Source organism: Sapajus apella, unplaced genomic scaffold (genome assembly GCF_009761245.1).
Source record: "Sapajus apella isolate SASKATOON/1434 unplaced genomic scaffold, GSC_monkey_1.0 scaffold35, whole genome shotgun sequence".
NCBI lineage: Eukaryota > Metazoa > Chordata > Mammalia > Primates > Cebidae > Sapajus > Sapajus apella.
In genome coordinates this window covers 4,549,425-4,568,667 of record NW_022436975.1, presented here as the reverse complement: position 1 = coordinate 4,568,667, position 19,243 = coordinate 4,549,425, and the positions used below count along the sequence as shown (strand labels likewise).

At 39.6% G+C, this 19,243-nt stretch overlaps 1 protein-coding gene and 1 long non-coding RNA gene across 15 annotated transcripts in view; both read left to right on the top strand.

Annotated features, from left to right (window-relative positions):
- Nucleotides 1-10,109, top strand: part of LOC116563447 — a 241,191-nt gene extending 231,082 nt beyond the window's left edge. The window contains exon 7 of the long non-coding RNA XR_004274398.1: nt 9,939-10,109. This is a non-coding gene — a long non-coding RNA (uncharacterized LOC116563447). The remainder of the gene's footprint in view (nt 1-9,938) is intronic.
- Nucleotides 1-19,243, top strand: part of LOC116563444 (suppression of tumorigenicity 18 protein) — a 309,774-nt gene that overhangs the window by 231,082 nt on the left and 59,449 nt on the right. For all 14 annotated transcript variants that reach the window (XM_032296070.1, XM_032296073.1, XM_032296069.1 and 11 more), the window contains 2 exons: nt 9,939-10,129; nt 17,183-17,974. In XM_032296070.1, coding sequence (XP_032151961.1) covers nt 9,939-10,129; nt 17,183-17,974 — 983 coding nt within the window. The remainder of the gene's footprint in view (nt 1-9,938; nt 10,130-17,182; nt 17,975-19,243) is intronic.

Here is a 19,243-nt window from a genome sequence, read left to right as displayed (position 1 = left end):
GATCTGCCCCCACATCCTCCCACTCTATCCAAGGGCCATGATGAAGCTTCGGACCCTAGGTATCAACTCGGACGGTGAGTGCAGCAGTCCTTGCATGCTCGTGCAGGCTTTTTCCCCAGAGTAATTGTTCTCTAAATAAATGACCATAGGTCCTTAAGAAAAGAGACTATGGAGAACATCACCGTTGGGAACATTCTTGAGAGGACATGGCTCTTCTCTTTCAATCATTGTGTTCTGAGTTTAGCAACTGCCTCAGGCGCAGAGACAAAAGGCCCCGGATGATGGATTTTTACTGGGATGGGTTTCCTGACCTGTGCAAGGCATCTATCCTAGAATGTCCACTTATCAGAATCTTTTGATCCTTTCTTTATCCTTTGCAATGGCAGTTCTGGAATTGCTGATTAGTGTGGGCCATTGTTTGTCTAGGCTTTCAGAAGCCAGTCTGGCCTAGGAGATGGCTTGCACATCAACGTTCTTTTATCCAAGTTAATCTTCCATACCTTGGGTCCAGTACTTTCAGGATCCAGCCTGTCTGTACACTTCTAGCTCCTGCCATGCATATGAGCTAGATGCTGCAGCTCCTTTTGCCCCGGGTACCGTTCCTATTCTTAGAAAGTCAGATGTGGTGTGTTGAATTTGGTTATTGCTCAGGGGGCAAGGAGGGGAGTTGGAAGCATGTATTCATCATCTCCAGTGAGATTCAGGGAGAAGGGGACTAATCGTATGGCTCAGAGGGTCCAGGGCACTCTCAGGATTTAATATTTTTTAGTGTGTCAACCAAAAGGTCCAGACCCTGTCACCATACGCAGTAGACATTTCAAGTTTAACGTGCTCCAGTCCGAATTCCTAATCTCCAACCCTTGCGAATCCTGCTTCTGCAAGTCCTACCCATCTCAGCAATGGTAACTACATGATTCCAGTTTTTAAGAAGAACCTTGTGGGCATCCTTGATCCTTCACTCTCTTTCACATCGCTCATCTAATCTCTCATGATTCCATTTGCTTTCTCTTGCAAATATCTTCAGAATCTCACCAGTTCTCACCACCATTGCTAGTACAGCCACAGTCCAAATCATTTATATCTCTTATCTGGTTTATTGCCATAACCCCTGACCATTCTCCTTGTTTCTAACCTTCTATCTGCAACCTGTTCTTATCATGGGAGCCAGAACAGTACTCCTAAAATACAAATCAGCCTGTCACTCTGTCAAAACACTACAACGTCTTTGAATCTCACTAAGTCAGAGTTCCTAAAATGATCTGTAGTTCTCAGCACAACCTGAATCCATTATTTCTCTGACCTCATGCCCTATTATTCCTCCTCCCTCCCTGTGCCTAAGCCTCCATGTTCGCCTTCAAATGTGCCATACACAACACTGTCTCAGGACATTTGCACCTGCTGTTTCTGCTGCCTCAAATCCTGTGCCCCCCGTCTCTGCATTTTCTCCCTTACCTAACCGCCTTCAGATCTTTACAGAAATTTAGCCTTCTTGATGGCGCTTTTCCTGACCACATGGTCTAAAACTCTGATCCTTTGTTAGCATATATTTCCTCTTCCCTTTTCTGCTGTATTTTTTTTAAGGCAAAATCAATCAGGACATAGGCATAGGCAAGGATTTCTGCTGTATTTTTTCCCAAAGCAAACATCTTTAAACATACTATGTATTTTACTTAATTTAATGATTTTCTATCTCCTTTCCCCATAATAAACCTCTAGGAAGAGAGACATTTTTTTCAACTTTCTTCAACGCTATATCCTTAAAACTTAGGACATTGCTAAATAAATGTTTATTTAGCACTTATTACATGTTTATTGAATAAGTGAATATTTCCAAAGGTATACAAACTGGAAATATAGCACTGTCCATATACATTGATTTTGCTGAGTAATTGTTGAGTTTTGTTTTACCTAGACATATGCAAAAGGGTTTAAAAATCAGTGGCATTAATTAATAACCATTATTCTAAGTATAGTTTGCATTTGTTTTAGAAATGTGGTATGGAAATGCAAATTAACACAGACATGATTCTTCAAGTAATTTATGTATTTGGGTAATTAGGCCAAATGTACACATGGATACCATTGAGAACAGCTGCAAGGCAAACTCTCAACCAAAAAACAAAAAGAATCACCTCTCTTTAATCACGCCTCATCTTATATTTATAAATGAAAAATGCCTGTTCTTTCCTACGTCAAGGAAAATTTCTCCATCAGTATCTCAAAACAGTGGTCATCCCTGACTCCACCCTCATGGATTAATTGTGCTGGTTTTGGACGTTATGTATGCACTTTCATTGCCTAGATTCTTTGACTCAACCATATGTGTATGGGGTTCATCAGCATAAAGGAAATTTGATACTATCCTGTAAGAAAAAGTTGAGGACTGTAATTCTAAGCCAAATAAAGTTCAGCAATTGGTCTCTACAAAGTAAGATCATAATTTGGAAAGCTTTTTATGTTCTTCCATCATCGGCTGTGTTCACTCACCGGAGAAGTCTGCTCATTAAATCATTGAGTAGTATGATGTGGATAGTTTTAAGGTTAATATTACATAATTATAGATATAATTTAGGTCCAGACTGCCTGGGTTCAAATCTTTTCATTAATAGCTGCTTTATATTTGACATATCAACCTCTCTGAGCTTTAGAGATGTGATAGCAGCAACCTCAGGATATTATTACAAGAATTCGGTGGACTGATATGTGTAAATCATTTAGAACACCCCCTGGCACATTGTAACTCACTAAATCTCACCTGTTATCATTGGCTCGCCTGGGTTTAGAACCTACAATTCAAGTCAGGACCTTTGACTTTGAGTCTGTAATGCTTCTGGTAATCAAAGAAATTTGCAGCTCACATTGGTGGTACATTATACCAGGCTGCAAATGCACCTGTTAAGACTCTTTTTTTTTTTTTAAGTAACACTTTATTGAAGTATAACACATATCCAGAAAAATGCACGACTTATGAATGTCTAGCTTTATGAGTTTTCACTAGATGAACATACCCATGAAACCACCACCAGAACAAGGAACTGGACTTTATCAGCATCCCAGCCATCTCTTTCATACCTCCCCCAGCCATGACCCTCACAAAAGTAATCACTGTGACTCTGCCCCCATCAATTCATTGTGCTGGTTTTGGACGTTATGTATGCACTTTCATTGCCTAGATTCTTTGTCTCAACCATATGTGTATGGAGTTCATCAGCATTATTTGTAGCAACAGTTGCCTCTTCCTCATGGCCAGTGTATTCAGGGGCATGAATATTCCACCATCTTTTATTCATTCTGCAGTCAAAGGACTACACAATGTTTCCAGTTTGGGAGAGACCACTGCTGTGAATATTACTGAACATGCCTTTTTGTGCATATATGGACATGGCTCTTTCAGGTGTGCACTTAGGAATGGAGTTTCTGGGCCATGGGTAGACATCTATTCACCTTTAGTAGATACTGCTGAGAAGCTTACAAAGCAGCCATATGGATTTACCTTTGCCAGCGGTGAGGGTTCCAGTTGCCTGAGCTCCTTACCGACGTTTGGGGTTTGTCGATCTTTTCATTTTAGCCATCCCAGTTGGCATAAGCAGTACCTAAGTGTAGGTGTTTGCATTTCCCTGGAGATGAAATAATCTGAGCACGTTTGCATTTGTGCACCGGCCAAAAGTTCTTTTGTGAAGTGACTGCCCATGCACTTTGCCTAGTTTTAAAATTGGCAGTGTGTCTTATCTTATTTATTTGGAAGAATTCTTTATATATTCTGTATAGAAGTTATTTTTTGATGTAGGTACCACAAATACCTTCTCCCACTCTTTGGCTTGCTTTTTCTCTCTTAATGGTCTTTGGAAAACCATATAGCATGACATACATATAGAAGAGCGTGCATATCAAGAAGCAGGGCTCATAGCTCTTCACAACCTGACAGTGCTTGTGTGAATGGATGGAGAAATAGGATATTAATAGGAGGCTCCCCTTACTGGTTGACAACGTCTGGCAAATAAAAGTTTTTCATTCTAATGTGCTCTGATTTGTCAGTGTTTTCCTTTAAATTAGCATTGTTTGTAAATTGCTTGAGAAATTTCTGCTTATCCTCAGGTCACGAAGATATTATCTCACATTTCCTTCTAGAAGTTTTATTATATTACAGTGCAAATTCACAGTCCTTCTGGAGTTGTTTATTGTATATACTGTGAAGTACAAGTAGAGGCATCTTTTTTTCAGATAAATCTACAATTGATTGAGCACCATTCACTGAAGAAACAGCCCTTTACCCAATGATGCCTTTGTCATCAATTTACCGTATACGTGTGGGTCTTTTCTGGACCTGATAAATGGAATATCTGTGCTGTGCCAGTGGTCTGGTTTTTTTTTTTTTTTTTTTTTTTTATGTTTGCACCAATAATACCTAATCTCAACTACCACAGTTTTATGATAAAGTTTGCCATCCAAGATTGTAAGTCTTCCAAGTTTGTTGTTCTTTGCCAACATTGTCTTTCCTCTTCTTTATTCTTTTCATTCCCATAGAAATTGTAGAATTAACTCATTAATGTCTAAGAAATATCCCCTGGAACACTGGTAGGAATTGCACTGAATATAACAGATAAGAAAGGGGAGAGTTGAAATTGCTATACTGAGTCTTTTCATCCATGAGCACATTATATCTCTCTCTTTATTTAGGTCTTCATTAGTTTCTTAGTGTTCTTTATTGTGTATAGGTTTTGTACATCTGTTGGATTTATTCCTAGGTGTTTCATATTTCTGTGCTATTGTACATTTAAATTTTTATTTTCTAATTGAGTGTGGCTGGTTTATAGAAGAACAATTAACTTTTGAACAGTAAACTCACCAAATTTACTTATTTTTAAATTGTTTCTGTAGATTTTTTTTGGATTTCCCGCAAACACAAACATGTCTCTGCAAATAATAATAGTCTAATTTTTTATTTTTCAATCATCATATCTTTGTTTTTTTTTTTTTCTGTCAATCTTCTTAGTACTAATTCAGATTCATACTTCTTGGCCCCTTTCAATGAATCTGCGGTGTTCTGTCTGATTAGAAGAAATCAGTAGGAATACCTGTTATGAATTCTCCATGAAAATGTTGGAGCATGTAAGTGTTTTCCTTGGACTCACAGGCTCACGATCTCTGTTTATTTTTGTATTTTATTCTTTTTGGGATGTGTGCACAGAATGTATCTATTGCTGAACCTACATTTTACAAATATGTTACATATCTTCTGAAAACTGCATTGAGAATCTATTACAATAGTAGACAATTTGAAAACTCTAGATTTGGCAGACTCACAGACTAACATATCTTTTCTGAAACCTGAAAGGTCAACGCATTTGACTTCTAAACATACTTTCAGCATAGATTTGATCACTAGTGTTATCTAGTGATGGTTTGCTTCTATGATTTTTCAAATAAAATTTCAGTCAACTGTTGTCATCAAAGGAAATACCATTTCAAGTGAGAATTCAAGTTTCTAAATAGAAGCATTTCTCAAATATGTAATCAAAAAGTTTCAGGTAAAAAATATAGATCTTTTAAATATATTTTAATACAATCAAAACCTGAAAAGTATGGAGTTGAAAGATATTTTCTGCACTGATAAAGTTCCCTGGGGGATGTTCGATGTTTAAAGCAATAGTTTGATTGAATAGAACAATAAATGCAGGGCTGAGTGTATTTTTTCTCTTTCTTTCTCATCTACTAGAAAAATATAGATAATAGAGCTCATTTATTTCCTTAACATTTCAGAGCTCCACAGATGGGAAAACACAGCCCAGTGGAAATGATTTCTGGCAACCTTGAGAAGATATGTTAGCATTTTGTGGCATTTCTCTCAGTGACATGTAAAGCATGGCTTTCCCTCATTGCAGTGTCACAGTGAAGTGTCACAATAAAGCCAAAATAGTGTGCCCTCAGGGAAAACTAGGAAAAGGGACCATTTTCCATGCACACACAAAGGGTAATATTTATTATAAAGCCTTTCATTTTAGCTCCAAATGCTGCCTGGGCCGTGGGTATTTTCCAATGGAGAAATGCACAGAATGTGAGACTTAAAGCAAATGTTATGTGTAAATCTAATGCAATTTATGTAAATATAAATAATATGTTAAAAAGTAGAATGCATTTATGGACATACATGCATGCGTAAATCTCTGTAGCGTGCCAGGGAGAAAGCTTGTGAGGCTACAAAGTGACAGCATTAGCTAGTGTTGATGGAATCCAGAGAGCCCTGAGCTGGGAGCCAGGACAGTTCCATCTTTACCTATTTCTGTCACTACTAGCACAGATGTTATCTCTTTTATCCACAAAACCTGTGGATATAGAAGTTATTATTCCCATTTGGTAGATGAAGAATTTGATGTTCCAGAAATGTAACTATCTATTGCAGATTACACAGCTAGTATTACCTAAGTAATTTCACATACTCTTATTATCAAATACAATAGTTTATTATAAGCTATACTTGTAGTTGTGATAAAAACCTTACATATCCTCTTTATTCTACACTCACACAGTTATTATTTGGACCCAAATATTGAACTTGATTTTTATGGCCATCAATTGCCATCTCATTAGGTTCATGCTCCTGTCCCAGGCTATGGACATTTTGGGAGCATCTTAGTTATATTTTTCTAGGTGTTTGTCATTGCTGTAACTCAGTATCTTCTTCAGATTGAATGATTGTTGTGTATATCCTCACTCAAATCACTGGGCAAGTTCCTGTGTCCAGAACCTTTCCTCTAGTTTGAGAGATTGCTATTTCATCCAGCTTCTACTTTAAACAGCTGTCGGATGCACACAGAAATTACCCACATCTATGTCTTGGTGTGGTAAAATGGAGGAGAGGGCGAGAGCTTTGGGGAGTTACAGACTTGAACTCAAATATCGGCCTCACTATTAGCAGTTAACGTGTTTCTGAAAGTGTTACTTGTTTGTATAAGTAAATTTGGAAGATGATATTAACAACACACAATTTGTAAGGCTCTCAGTGGTAGTGTGGGTTCAGGCCCATTCATCGCCCCAGCCGTCAAAGAAAGAAATGACTTTTTTTTGATGACTGATATTTTATTAGCCATCCCCACCATGCGAGGTCTCTGTGATCAATGCTTCCTGATGCCAACAGATAATCTCCTCTTTCTCCTTCTCTCCTTCCTCTATTCTATTATGGTAAAAACATGGAGCATGAGATCTCATTTTTAAGTGTACAGTACACTATTGTTGACTGTAGGTTCAGTGTTGAACAGCAGACTCTAGAGCTAATTCATCTTGCTTGACTGAAACTTCATGCCTGTTGATTAGCAACTCTCATTTCCCTCTCCCCAACCCCTGGCAACCACCATCCCACTCTGATTTTATAATTCTGACTATTGTAGATACTGATAGTGCACTCACTCCGTGTTTGTCTTTCATTTGTTTGGCTTATTTCACTGAGAATAACATCCTCAAACTTCATCTATATTGTTGCATATCACAATATTTTTATTTCATTGTATGTATGCACCACATATCAGTTTATCATTTATTCACGGACATTAAGGTGGTTTCCTTGGCTATTGGGAATAGTTGCAACGAACATAGAAATGTAATGAACATAGAAAGCTGGGTGAATGTTCCTCAAAAATACAACTACCATATGATTCAGCAGCCCCACTTCTGGGTATTCACGCAAAAGAATTGAAATCAGGATCCCGAAACATTTTCACTTTAATACCCCTTGTTAGCCTTTTCCCCAATACCAACATTATGCTTAAATGACTGTGATTTTTAGAATCCACTTCTTTTCCCAGCTTTAATATCTGAACGACATAGGAGTCTCTCCCATTTGCTACTAATCTTGGCTCATGATAATGGCTTAGTGATCTTCGTTTTATATTTTGTAAGGATTTTTTTGGTGGAAATTCATTTGACTTAGGGTACTTGAGCTACTTTAGGGAACCTGTTTAACTCTCTTCAAGAGTTTCAAGAGGTTTGTAGAGTTTCTCTAGGAACTCTATGCCCCCTTGGTTTGTGTCTTCTGCCTCCTTGTTGAGCCCCTCAAAGCCAGTCTCCTTTGACAAAGAAGGCAAGCATAAGGGTGTTTCTGCTCCTCTGTACTGACTCTCACTACATCATAATCTACGGTGTAGATGTGCGTTTTCCTTGACAAACGAGCAGAGGCAGTCCATGCAGGTAGGTCCTCACCTTCTGCCCAGTTTTCTTTTCTTTTTTTTTTTTTTTGAGACGGAGTTTCACTCTTGTTACCCAGGCTGGAGTGCAATGGCGCGATCTTGGCTCACTGCAACCTCCGCCTCCTGGGTTCAGGCAATCCTCCTGCCTCAATCTCCTTAGTAGCTGGGATTACAGGCATGCACCACCATGCCCAGCTAATTTTTTGTATTTTTAGTAGAGACGGGGTTTCACCATGTTGACCAGGATGGTCTCGATCTCTTGACCTCGTGATCCACCCGCCTCGGCCTCCCAAAGTGCTGGGATTACAGGCTTGAGCCACCTCGCCCGGCCTCTGCCCAGTTTTCTTATCACGGTGGTGTGTGCTCTTACAGTCATCTGGTTATATTCTATTTTGCTCCATATTCTGTACATGGTCCCTTTAAATTTGGGCTCATCAGAGAAGTTTTGTGAAAGCACATTGCTTGATTTAGAAACTTCATTCTTCTTTTACTTATCAAGGTGATTTTTAATTTTATACTTTTAAATCTTCTTAAAGACATTTTCAGCTCTTGAATTATATCTTCTTCCAGAATCTTTTTTTTTTCTTTCTTAGAAGAAATGATGCTTTTTCCCCCCTTGGACATTTTTGAATCTACTCTTCTAAAGCCAAGAGTTCCTATGTGACTATAACTGAGTCATTTTCACGAATAGGCCACCATCTTTTGCGTTGATGTTTGTAAAATAATGGTTTAAGGCCTTTCTTTATTTAGGTAATTTTCCTGAGGATTTTAGTCATCTTTTAGAGATGGAGTAAGTCCTATGTTTTTACTCTGAATCTAGGATTCTCTCCTCTGGATCTTTTCATGTAAAGCTCTACATTTTTCTTCAAAATACATTTAATAAATATCTCTCATAGACTCGCAGTTGGCTAAACCCTCTGATTTTCATGGATCTTGCCAAGAGAATGTTTGTCTTAACTTCACACATAGCGTGATCTGCATTAATTCTGAGTGAGCTATATGTAGGAAATCTATTTTGAAAGGGCCACCCTCAGGAGCATTTCCAAATAAAACCATATGAGAACAGGAGTGAGGATAAACTGTTGTCCATTTTTGTGAAATCCAATCTTATTTCTCCTCCTTTTATTTGTTCTATGTGCCAAGTGAGTGAGAATCAGGAGGCAGAATGCCACGTAGCATCTTTTCACGTTTTGTGTGTTAGATGACTGGAGACGAGCAGACAGGAGGCTCATAGCTAGCCCCTCGCTCTGTGTGCCTTCCTTTCAAGTCAAAGCCCAAGATGTGTGACATTTCAAGTTTGAGCCACAACTGTGGCAGAGATAAGCAGTTTCAGTAGCAAACAACTATTTGAGAAACTTTATGATTTATCCATACTGGACACATTTTTTTTTTTTGTATCTGGTGGTATATTTTTCACATTAGCTGTTTCTTAGGATTAGCAAACCACTGCAAATCTTGTTTCATCCCTCCCTGGGTATTTAGTGTAGTGCCAAGCAAAGCACAGATTAACATATGCTTACTCAGGATTAAGGATGATTTAAAAAAAAAAAAAAAAAAACTCTTCTGATAGGCAGTCAAATAGAATCCACACAGTTCAATGGATTCCACAGATGGGACGTTTTTGTTAGTGCCAGTGACTAACCCTAAACCTCTAGTCCCAAGTTTCCAAAGGCTTTAGGTTAGATGACATGAAAGTCAAATGTCAAACAGCAGTAAATGCTCGTTTACCATATTCTTAATTTGCCTCAATCACTACAGTGTTGCCTATGATTGCTCCATGGCAAAGAAGAGGAGAGCTGAAGATCAGGCTTTGGGGGTCCCCGTCAACAAAAGGAAATCCCTGCTAATGAAGCCCCGACACTACAGCCCAAACGCGGACTGCCAAGAAGACCGTGGTGACAGGACGGAGGACGACGGCCCACTGGAAACACACGATCACTCTACCGCAGGTAGCATGAAGGACCGCCCAAACCCGACCTTCTCCCTGGCTCTAGGGACTCTGTCCTCATTCATGTAGAGCATGTGGCTTGTATGGTTGTAAGAGCATATTTAGATTTGGAAGCAAAATCAAACATTTATTTTACTTGACATTCATTTATTGAGGACTCATTTTAAATCAGTAACTGTGGAGGGTCCATAGAGAAGAAACAGAGGGTCCTTGCCCTATCCATTTTCAAAAGCAGTGGATTGAACTATGCCTCTTTTTGAAGAAAATACAAGATACTAAGTCTCAAGAGTTGAAGAGCACTTTTTCTTCCTAACAGGAAGAATTTTTGAAAGAATTTTTTAAATTCAAGGGTATATTTAAGCTTTAAGACAACTTCGCAATGATCAAGTTATGTACAATGTTAATTCATGATTATAATACATATAATATATTACAGCTGAAACATTTGTTTTTTTTATTTTTTAATCAACATGTATGGTATTTACTCCAAAATAACATGAACCAATACAACTGGTCTGTGATCTTAATATTTTTAATATTTTTTGAATAAATGCTTATAGCAATTGACTACAGAATCAACGTAAAGTTGGCAGATTAGAGTCTTCTGCAGAAGGACACTGAAGGAAAATGATGTCTTATAGAAAAGATATCACTGTGCCCATTATTTCAAAAATAAATGATTTGTTTCCTTTTAGGTACACATTTTAGTTCATTGATTCGCTTCTTCACTTATTCATCAAACACCCTTTGTGTGCTAAGTATCATGTGTTTAATGTTTCAAAACTTCAGGATTTCTTTCCTCCCCACTGAGTGTTATTCACTTTAGTTCCTGGTAGCCACGTGCCTCTAGGAATTGGAATATCATTAATCACTTTCTGCAATGAGGCTGAAGCTGAGGGATGTGCAAAAAATCTCAAAAATTATAGAAAACAATTAAGATCTGAAACTTGACTTAGTAGAAAATGAAACTAGGTGTATATTCTACTAAAGCTAATGTTTTTTTCTGAATGTGAATTTTGAAGGAATCAAAATGCTTTGTTACTTAAGAAGAAGTGCTAATTATGCAAACAAAAGGCAATGAGATTCTTATGCAATAAATTTTTATGATATATAAAATTATGGTTAGCAATAAGAATTAATAGAAAAGATTTTAAAGCGTAGTTATGAGTGAGCATAGATCTCAGGTCAGAATCATCCTGGATCCAGTAATATTGGCTTTGAAGTAGAGTTGGCAATTCTGTGGTTGAAACAAAGTTGTATTCTGATTTGAAGGTGTTTAAGTAAATTGTTTGACTTTGCTGCATTTATCAGGTGATTTAAAGCCTCATAGCTCATCTGCAAATTATAATTACACTTGACGTTTTTTGTTTCCTTGAACCGATCAGTTTTATTTGTTTGTTTTTTGTTTGTGTGTTTGTTTTGTTTTGTTTTGTTTTTTGAGATGAAGCCTCACTCAGCCGCCCAGGCTGGAGTGCAATGGTGCGATCTCGGCTCACTGCAACCTTTGCCACCTGGGTTCAGGAATTCTCCTGCCTCAGCCTCCTGAGTAGCTGGGATTACAGCCACGCCCAGCAAATTTTTGTATTTTGGTAGAGACAGGGTTTCACTATGTTGGCTAGGCTGGTCTCGAACTCCTGACCTGAAGTGATCGCCTGCCTCAGCCTCCCAAAGTGCTGGGATTACAAATGTGAGCCACTGCTCCTGGCTCAGTTTTACTTGTTGATTCATGAAAATTTGCAGGTTGAATCTAGTATTAGGGAAAGTCTTTGAATCATTTGTGGTTAGACTGCAGTATAATGCCTCTAGCTGACATTAATTAGTCAAGTATTTAAGAAAGTGTGTGTGCTTTTGCATCAGCATGTTCTTGGAAGTGCTATGAAGACCGACTGCATCTGGTCGCTGACTTGCCACCTTCTATTGTAGTTTGTTGATAACTGTATGTGTTTAATATTAACCAAGTGAATATGTTGTCTAGATGTACTCCAGTTAAACATATAGTTACAAGCACTGATGGGCATCTATTTGCAGGTTCACAAAAATAGGTTAACTATTTTTATACTTCATATTAGAACCACTAATAATAATAATAATGAATATGCTAAAATTACAACAGAGGTGACCATTGGTTTTGAGTTCTTAATATATTCCAGACATATAAATGGTATCATTTAGTCCACATAATGCCACCAGTATGTGTGATTATGGGCACAGTTGTACAGATGAAATCATTGGGGACTAAAGAGATTTGACGCTGAAGGTAATGCATCTTATAGGTGTTAGAAGGAAGATAATTGGGAAGCAATAGGAAGGACAGGCAAAATAATTATTTCCCAGCTAACTGTGCTGTGTAATTCAATTGTCCTCACGCAATGACTACCTTCAGACTCCAGACTGAACAAATTTCCTACAGTGTCAAATCATGAAGTCACAATTTCCGGTAATGGCAGGACCCATGCCTAGCCAAAAGAACAAAGATTCTAAGTTGCCTTCAGCCCTCTGAACAAGTTGCCCCCAACCCTCCTAGGAGGAAAGAGAGCTGAGTTAGTGCCTAAGCCAGCATAGGGCTTTTCATCCAGTCTCTCATTTACTCTGGGTACCCCAGGGTATTTACCTGGCCAGGTATGTGGCCAATGATGTCATCTGCAACTGGGAATCTCAGATGGTGAGAGAAGGGCTGGTGCTTAGGAAGAGACTGAGGTCAGGAGCTTCAATGCTGCAAAGTTTTATTCTGTTTTATGGCACAAACTTCATCCATATCCTCAAACTGCTGTCTTTCAAAACTATCCAGATCCCTGTTAAGGGGATAGACAAAAACGTGGACAAGCCATGCAGTTACCTCTTCCTTCCTTGGGAGATGAGCTTGCACATACTACCAGAAAGGAGGAAGAGCAATAAGATGGGCTTTCTTGACACAGGCGGGGAGAATGAGAGTCGCTGGAAGGAAGATGAACCAAGCCCAGATGTGGGGTCCCCAGCAGCATAACCACAAACTCCTGGGGAAACCCGTCACAGTCATAGAAGTTTTAAGGGCTGGAAGAACACTTTTAACCTATGTTATCTTTCAACAGATAGCAAATAAGGGGTAAACCACTCTGCTTTCAGAACTTTGAAAGATGAATTCATTTTTCCAAGACTTTTATTCCCAGTAAAATGTACATATTCAAGAGGCCTGGAAAACCGATTTACCTATAAAAGGAACCTCGCTAGTTACAGAAACAGAACTGAAATCCAATTATAGTAAAATCCAGTTACCAAAGGAGACAAACTCAAAATATGTTGTGACTTTCAGAGGATGTTTTAAAGTTGTATCATCTCAGAACAGCCAGCATCTATTCCAGGATTCATTAGTATCTATCTGTAGGATTATCAGAAAACTCCGAGTGGAGGTCTTGGTTTAAAATAAATACACAACCGTGAACTTGTACGTATCAGGCAGAAGCATTTACTTTTCGCTCTAGAAAAGCATCCCAGCTCCAGCTCCTGCTCCCTCCCCACACTATAAATGTGCTCAGGATGGAGAAAGTCCTGGACCCGTGAACAGTCTGCTCTCTGGCTGTAACCCTTTGGTTATGCCCCGCCAAGAGCTGATCCTAGAAATTTTCTGACCTATTAGAGTTTTGCTGTTAAGAAAGTTGAGGTTGATTCACTTGTTAGTTTCTATTTTGTTGTGTTGTTTATTTTATTTATAATGTCAGCATCATCGTTCTTCTCATTGAAAGTTAGCTGACAATTGCATTTTAGTATCTTCATATAAATTAATACTCAAACTTGGGAAAATCATGAGCTACTCGTGTTCTTAGCCATTGCTCCTAAGGGCCTCTGTGTTTCCAAAACACCGACCAGGACATTCAGCCTCTGTGGCTGTGGGACCTGGAGCGATGTGCCCTGGCTGGCCACGTGGTCTCAAGCAAGCCCTGCCCTCCATAGAACTGCAGTTTCCCCTGTGTGCACTGGAGTCGAAAATGCCTTTCTTGTGCTTATTGTGACAATGAAATGAAATACACAGCTGAACACCAGGCCAGAAACAAACAATTTGTTGTCCTAAGAGGGATCCTTGGACTGATCTAATCCAGTCATCAGATCATTGGATCTTCCTTGTTTTGAAGATGAGGACCCAGTCTCAGGTAACCAAGGGTCTGTCCAAGGTCACGCAGCAGGCAGCCCAGGCCAGCCACACCACCTCAACCCCCTAGAGATTTCTCCTTCCACATCGCACATTGCACACTCACTCCCAGTCTCCAAAGGCAGCTGGTGAACATGGCATAGTGTGCTGGGAGTGGGGTTGAACTCAGTTGAGTCTTCTTGATAGTGAGACCCTTGAGGGTCAATGTTAGTAATTATCCTAGGTAAAAAACAAGCCAATCTTATTTATGGTAAGGGTTGCATACAACCCATGCCGTGACTAGCTTCTAAAACAATACCTGGGGCAGGGACAAGAAAGCCACCCTTGACTGGATACTTGTTGGCTATTCCTGTGCGGCCCCTGCAGGGTACACAGGGTGATAACTGTTCTCCTCAATGCGTCATTGGTGGTGCCAAGCTCAGGTGGGTGACGCAGCCCCAGTGAGCTCACAAGAAAGGGCGCCAGGATCAGAACTCAAGCCTGGGTCCACCTGATGCTAACGACAGGGCTCTTTATGTTGGTTCAGTGGCAGGGGCACTAAATACATCACCATGCCCCCAAGGAAAATAGACACAGGCAGCCTGAGAAAATGCAGGCAGCCCATCACAAAGCTGGGGGAAACAAGCACCCCATCCCAGATCTCTCAGCTTCCAAAGCAGACTCAACTTTTTTTCTTACGGCTCCAGCAAAAGCCTGGGAGGGGGAGGATGTGGAAAGTTGGTTTACAGATTTGCAGAACATCCCTAGAAACCCGCACGTGCTGTGCACGTAGGCACCTCTGTCGGTGGGGCTCCTCTTTTTCTGAGGAATAATTAATAAATATTTTCTTTTAGCATATAACAAACAGTTGAACCAAACAATTATGTAAACTGGAAATGACCCAAAATGCGAGCAGTTGGCAGCAGCACAGTGAAATGCATTGTCGTGCACATGTGCGTTTTTGTCACTCCCGCCTCTCTGGTGATCTGCACTTAATAGGAATATTTTAAACTATGTAGCTAAGCAACAGAGGTAATTGTTGCTTTCTAGAGCTTTTGTTAGTACTCTAACACAGCCCAAATATGCATAATTAGGTATAATGTCTATAAATCATTATCGTACACATGTGGGTAGTTAAGTGCAGTCAGAGAATAGTTCAATGAATTGAGCATATTCACTGAAAATGCTTTTTATTTGTTTTCTGTAGTTCATAATACTTTAAAATTATCATAACCCTTTACACTTTCTCTTAATAGCCAACTGTGATATTGAGAAAAACTTCATTTGCATTTTAGACTGTGTTTAATATATTATTTAAACCTGGAGTTCCTCCGATATGAATTCAGGAGAGAGTAGGCCATCCTATCAAATATTATGTGCCTGTTTATCCAGCCTCTTTTCTAGGAACTAAAATGTTAAATTTTTCAGTTTATGTTGAATAGATCCCAACAAAAGACTGCACCCTATAATCAGCATTATTTACAGGGGCTAGTGTTGTGACTGAATTCTTCCCTTCATCCAAAAATGCTTTTAGTTACTATGGCAATATTTACTTGATCCTGGCAGTCCAGTGTTGATTTACTGAGATAATTACCAGAAAGGAAGATGATGGAGATGTATTTCTGAGTGTCCTTGTCGGAGACAATGTTTATAAAAAATTAAATGAGACCAAAAAGACACATTGTCTTCCACACAGACACCCTCTCCGTCAGTGCTCACACCGGATGGCTGTGCTTTCCTTCCCTCCAGAGATGTTTATTAGCACAGAATGCACTGCTCTTGGTGTATTTAACAGTTTTTAATGGGGCTTCTTATCGGGTGCTTCCCATCCCCCCACCCTGCCCTGGAGACGCAGAAACAGTCCTCCTATTTTTTGGATGCCTGGGGGCTGTTGCAGGCACTTCACAGCCTGGTGTTCGCTGGGCACACCCCACGTGTCTGGGCTTGGGCCGGAGTCACCTATGATTCCGCGTCCTCACTTGCTGTGTCTTGCACTGGGATGGGCTTGGGTGGGCTGATTGTCATCTGTACACTCCGTCACCCCAAACTGGCCACTCCCAGAGCAAAAGGGGTAGCGGGCACCCAAGGGACTGTCCTGGACAGCAGGCATCGGGTGGGGGGCTTCTCAAGGGGTGCCTTCACATTCTGGACCCAAAGCAGCCTGGTATTTAGAACAACTGGTTGCCTACTGTCCAGCACCCTCCAACAGCCCCACCTGGTCTCATTTTCTCGTTACACAAATGCAGTGAGTCATGGACCAGAAAATGTGTTACTATTTAAGATACGGTTTGATCATGCTAATCTTCCTGTTTGTGTTTCCTTCAATATGGAATTTTAGGCTGACACTTACAAAGGTAAACAGGAAGCCTTGAAAGTCTCAGGAAGATGTATTTTGCTTCTTAGCTAACATTCCGTGAAATCTGAAAGCATGTCTGAGAAAGACTAGGGAGTAGAAAACATGAACCAAATGGTTTGAAAATACATTGACATGCTAACAGAGAAGCTGATCAATATTGCCTTTACGGTGTATACTGTTACATATATTTGATTTTCTTCTGGTTGGCTAACAGTTGGGAATATAAGTACAGCAGCAATAATTTCACATTCAGCAAACACTATTATCGTTAAGTATCTACTTCTTGTCTTGGTCAGCACCCCAGACGCACTTAGCTCTTAACATGTTGGAAATTATAATAGCTCATTTCTTTTGACACAATTCTCAGAATATTAAGGTCTAAGTTTTCTCTTAAGAGGATATGTGTTTCTCTCACCAATGTTTATAAAATTAATAGAGATGACATATGACACATACTTTGTATGTATATGTGTACATATATGTATGTGTGTATACATATGTATATGAATACATATGTTTATATACATATAATTTGGTGCAATTTTCCTAAAACATTTTTTTTCTTGCTCTCAAATATTGGTTTTCTTTTTCCATAGAGGAAATTGTGATAAAATCTATGGATGAAAGTCTTCTTTCAACTGCACAAGAAAACTCCAGTAGGAAGGAAGACAGGTACTCTTGTTATCAGGAGCTCATGGTCAAGTCTTTAATGCACTTGGGGAAATTTGAAAAAAATGTATCTGTTCAGACCATAAGTGAAAACGTAAATGACAGTGGCATCCAGTCTTTAAGAGCAGAGAGTGATGAAGCAGAAGAATGCTTTCTGATTCATTCTGATGATGGAAGAGATAAGATCGAGGACTCTCAGCCACCGTTCTGCTCCTCTGATGACAACGAAAGTAACTCTGAAAGTGCAGAAAACGGCTGGGACAGTGGCTCCAACTTCTCAGAAGAAACCAAACCACCTGGGGCCCCAAAGTATGTTTTAACAGATCATAAAAAAGACCTGTTGGAAGTTCCTGAAATAAAAACTGAAGGTGACAAGTTTATCCCTTGCGAGAACAGGTGTGATTCTGAAACAGAAAGGAAAGACCCACCGAATGCTCACGCGGAGCCCCTGGATGGCCATGCCCGGCCCTCCTTCCCCAGTGTTGGGGAGGAAGATAGCGAGAGCCTGGCAGCAATGACGGAGGAGTGTAAAGACCTGGAAAAGGCCAAGGGGAACTTAAGTTTGCTGGAGCAGGCAATTGCTCTGCAGGCTGAGCGAGGTTGTGTTTTCCATAACACCTACAAAGAGCTCGACAGGTTCCTGCTGGAGCACCTAGCCGGGGAAAGGAGGCAAACCAAAGTTGTTGACATGGGTGGAAGACAAATCTTTAACAATAAACGTAAGACACATTTTTGCATTTATTTTAGGAATAAGAGTGCTTTAGGGTTTGGAAAAAAAGGTCAGATTTGATTATTTTTTCAGATAGCTTTTTGACAATTTAATGCAACTTAAAAGTCAATTTATAATTATAAAATAAACAATTTCTTTCTTTTCCCCCACTCTCTAGATTAACCTCCAATCAAGCTGTGTTAGTTTTGGAGTATTTTCACACATGAGAAAAGGTTCATTGCATCTATTTCTTTTAATTTAACTGCTTTTTAAAACTGCGTCATACCTTTAGAAAGCACTTTATTTGACATTGTTGGAAGTACCTCAGTATTTACTGGATCTTCAATCACTTATTGCCAAATCAGTTCCAGAAACTTAACTTTTCTTTCCCACCCTCATTCTTGGATTATCTAACTTGTAATCCAGGCAGAACGCTCTGGTCCTTTTTGGGATAAACCTGGCTGTTAATGTGTTTATGAGACCGGCTATCTAACTCAGGTCCTATACATCTCAGGGCCAAACCTGAATGAGAGAGTAGATATGCTTTGAGGAGACTTTAGAATTGTTCTTCAGACCTTGGGGAAACCGCGTCTCTCCTTCACTGAAGCATTTCCCTGCTCCTTCTCCCCGGAGTCTTGCAGCAGATGGGCCTGATGCTGTTTCCAGCAGTCTTATGGAGCTTCCCAGCGGCAGTCTTTAGTGCCTAGACTCCTTGATCAGGATGAGTATTTCCAGATCCCATCATCATCAGTACGCCATAACTTGTTTTTCCTTTTTCCATAAGTTTCCAGGTGATTATTGGTCCCTCTGAAACCTGAGAGGCACAGATTTAGGGGGAGGAGTACCTTAGAAAAAATCAGGGCAGTGAACTCAAGGAGCTTACAAGAATAACATGTTAGTGTGGTTGAGAAGTTCTGATTGCTGAGAGTTATCCAGAAACAAATTGTATATTTGGTCATTTTCAATCCATTTTAGCACTCACCTGCAATCTTGACAAATGATGTCTTGCAGCTCAGAGCTGAGGAAAGAAAAAAGGATAAAATGGTGTCATGTAGTGAGGAGCGAGGTAACACCACGCGAGCATCCTGCAAGGGTTGCAGTGGGGACAGAATATTAATGACTAGCCTGTGATTCAGGACAGGACGCTGTCTCTAGCTCTGTGCACTCCCACTAGTGTGCAACTTATTGTATTTAACTTTCTAAGTAAACTACAAAATCGGAAAAAAGATGAAATTTACTCAAATTTCCCCAAATCCACAATTTCTTTTTTTTTTTTTTT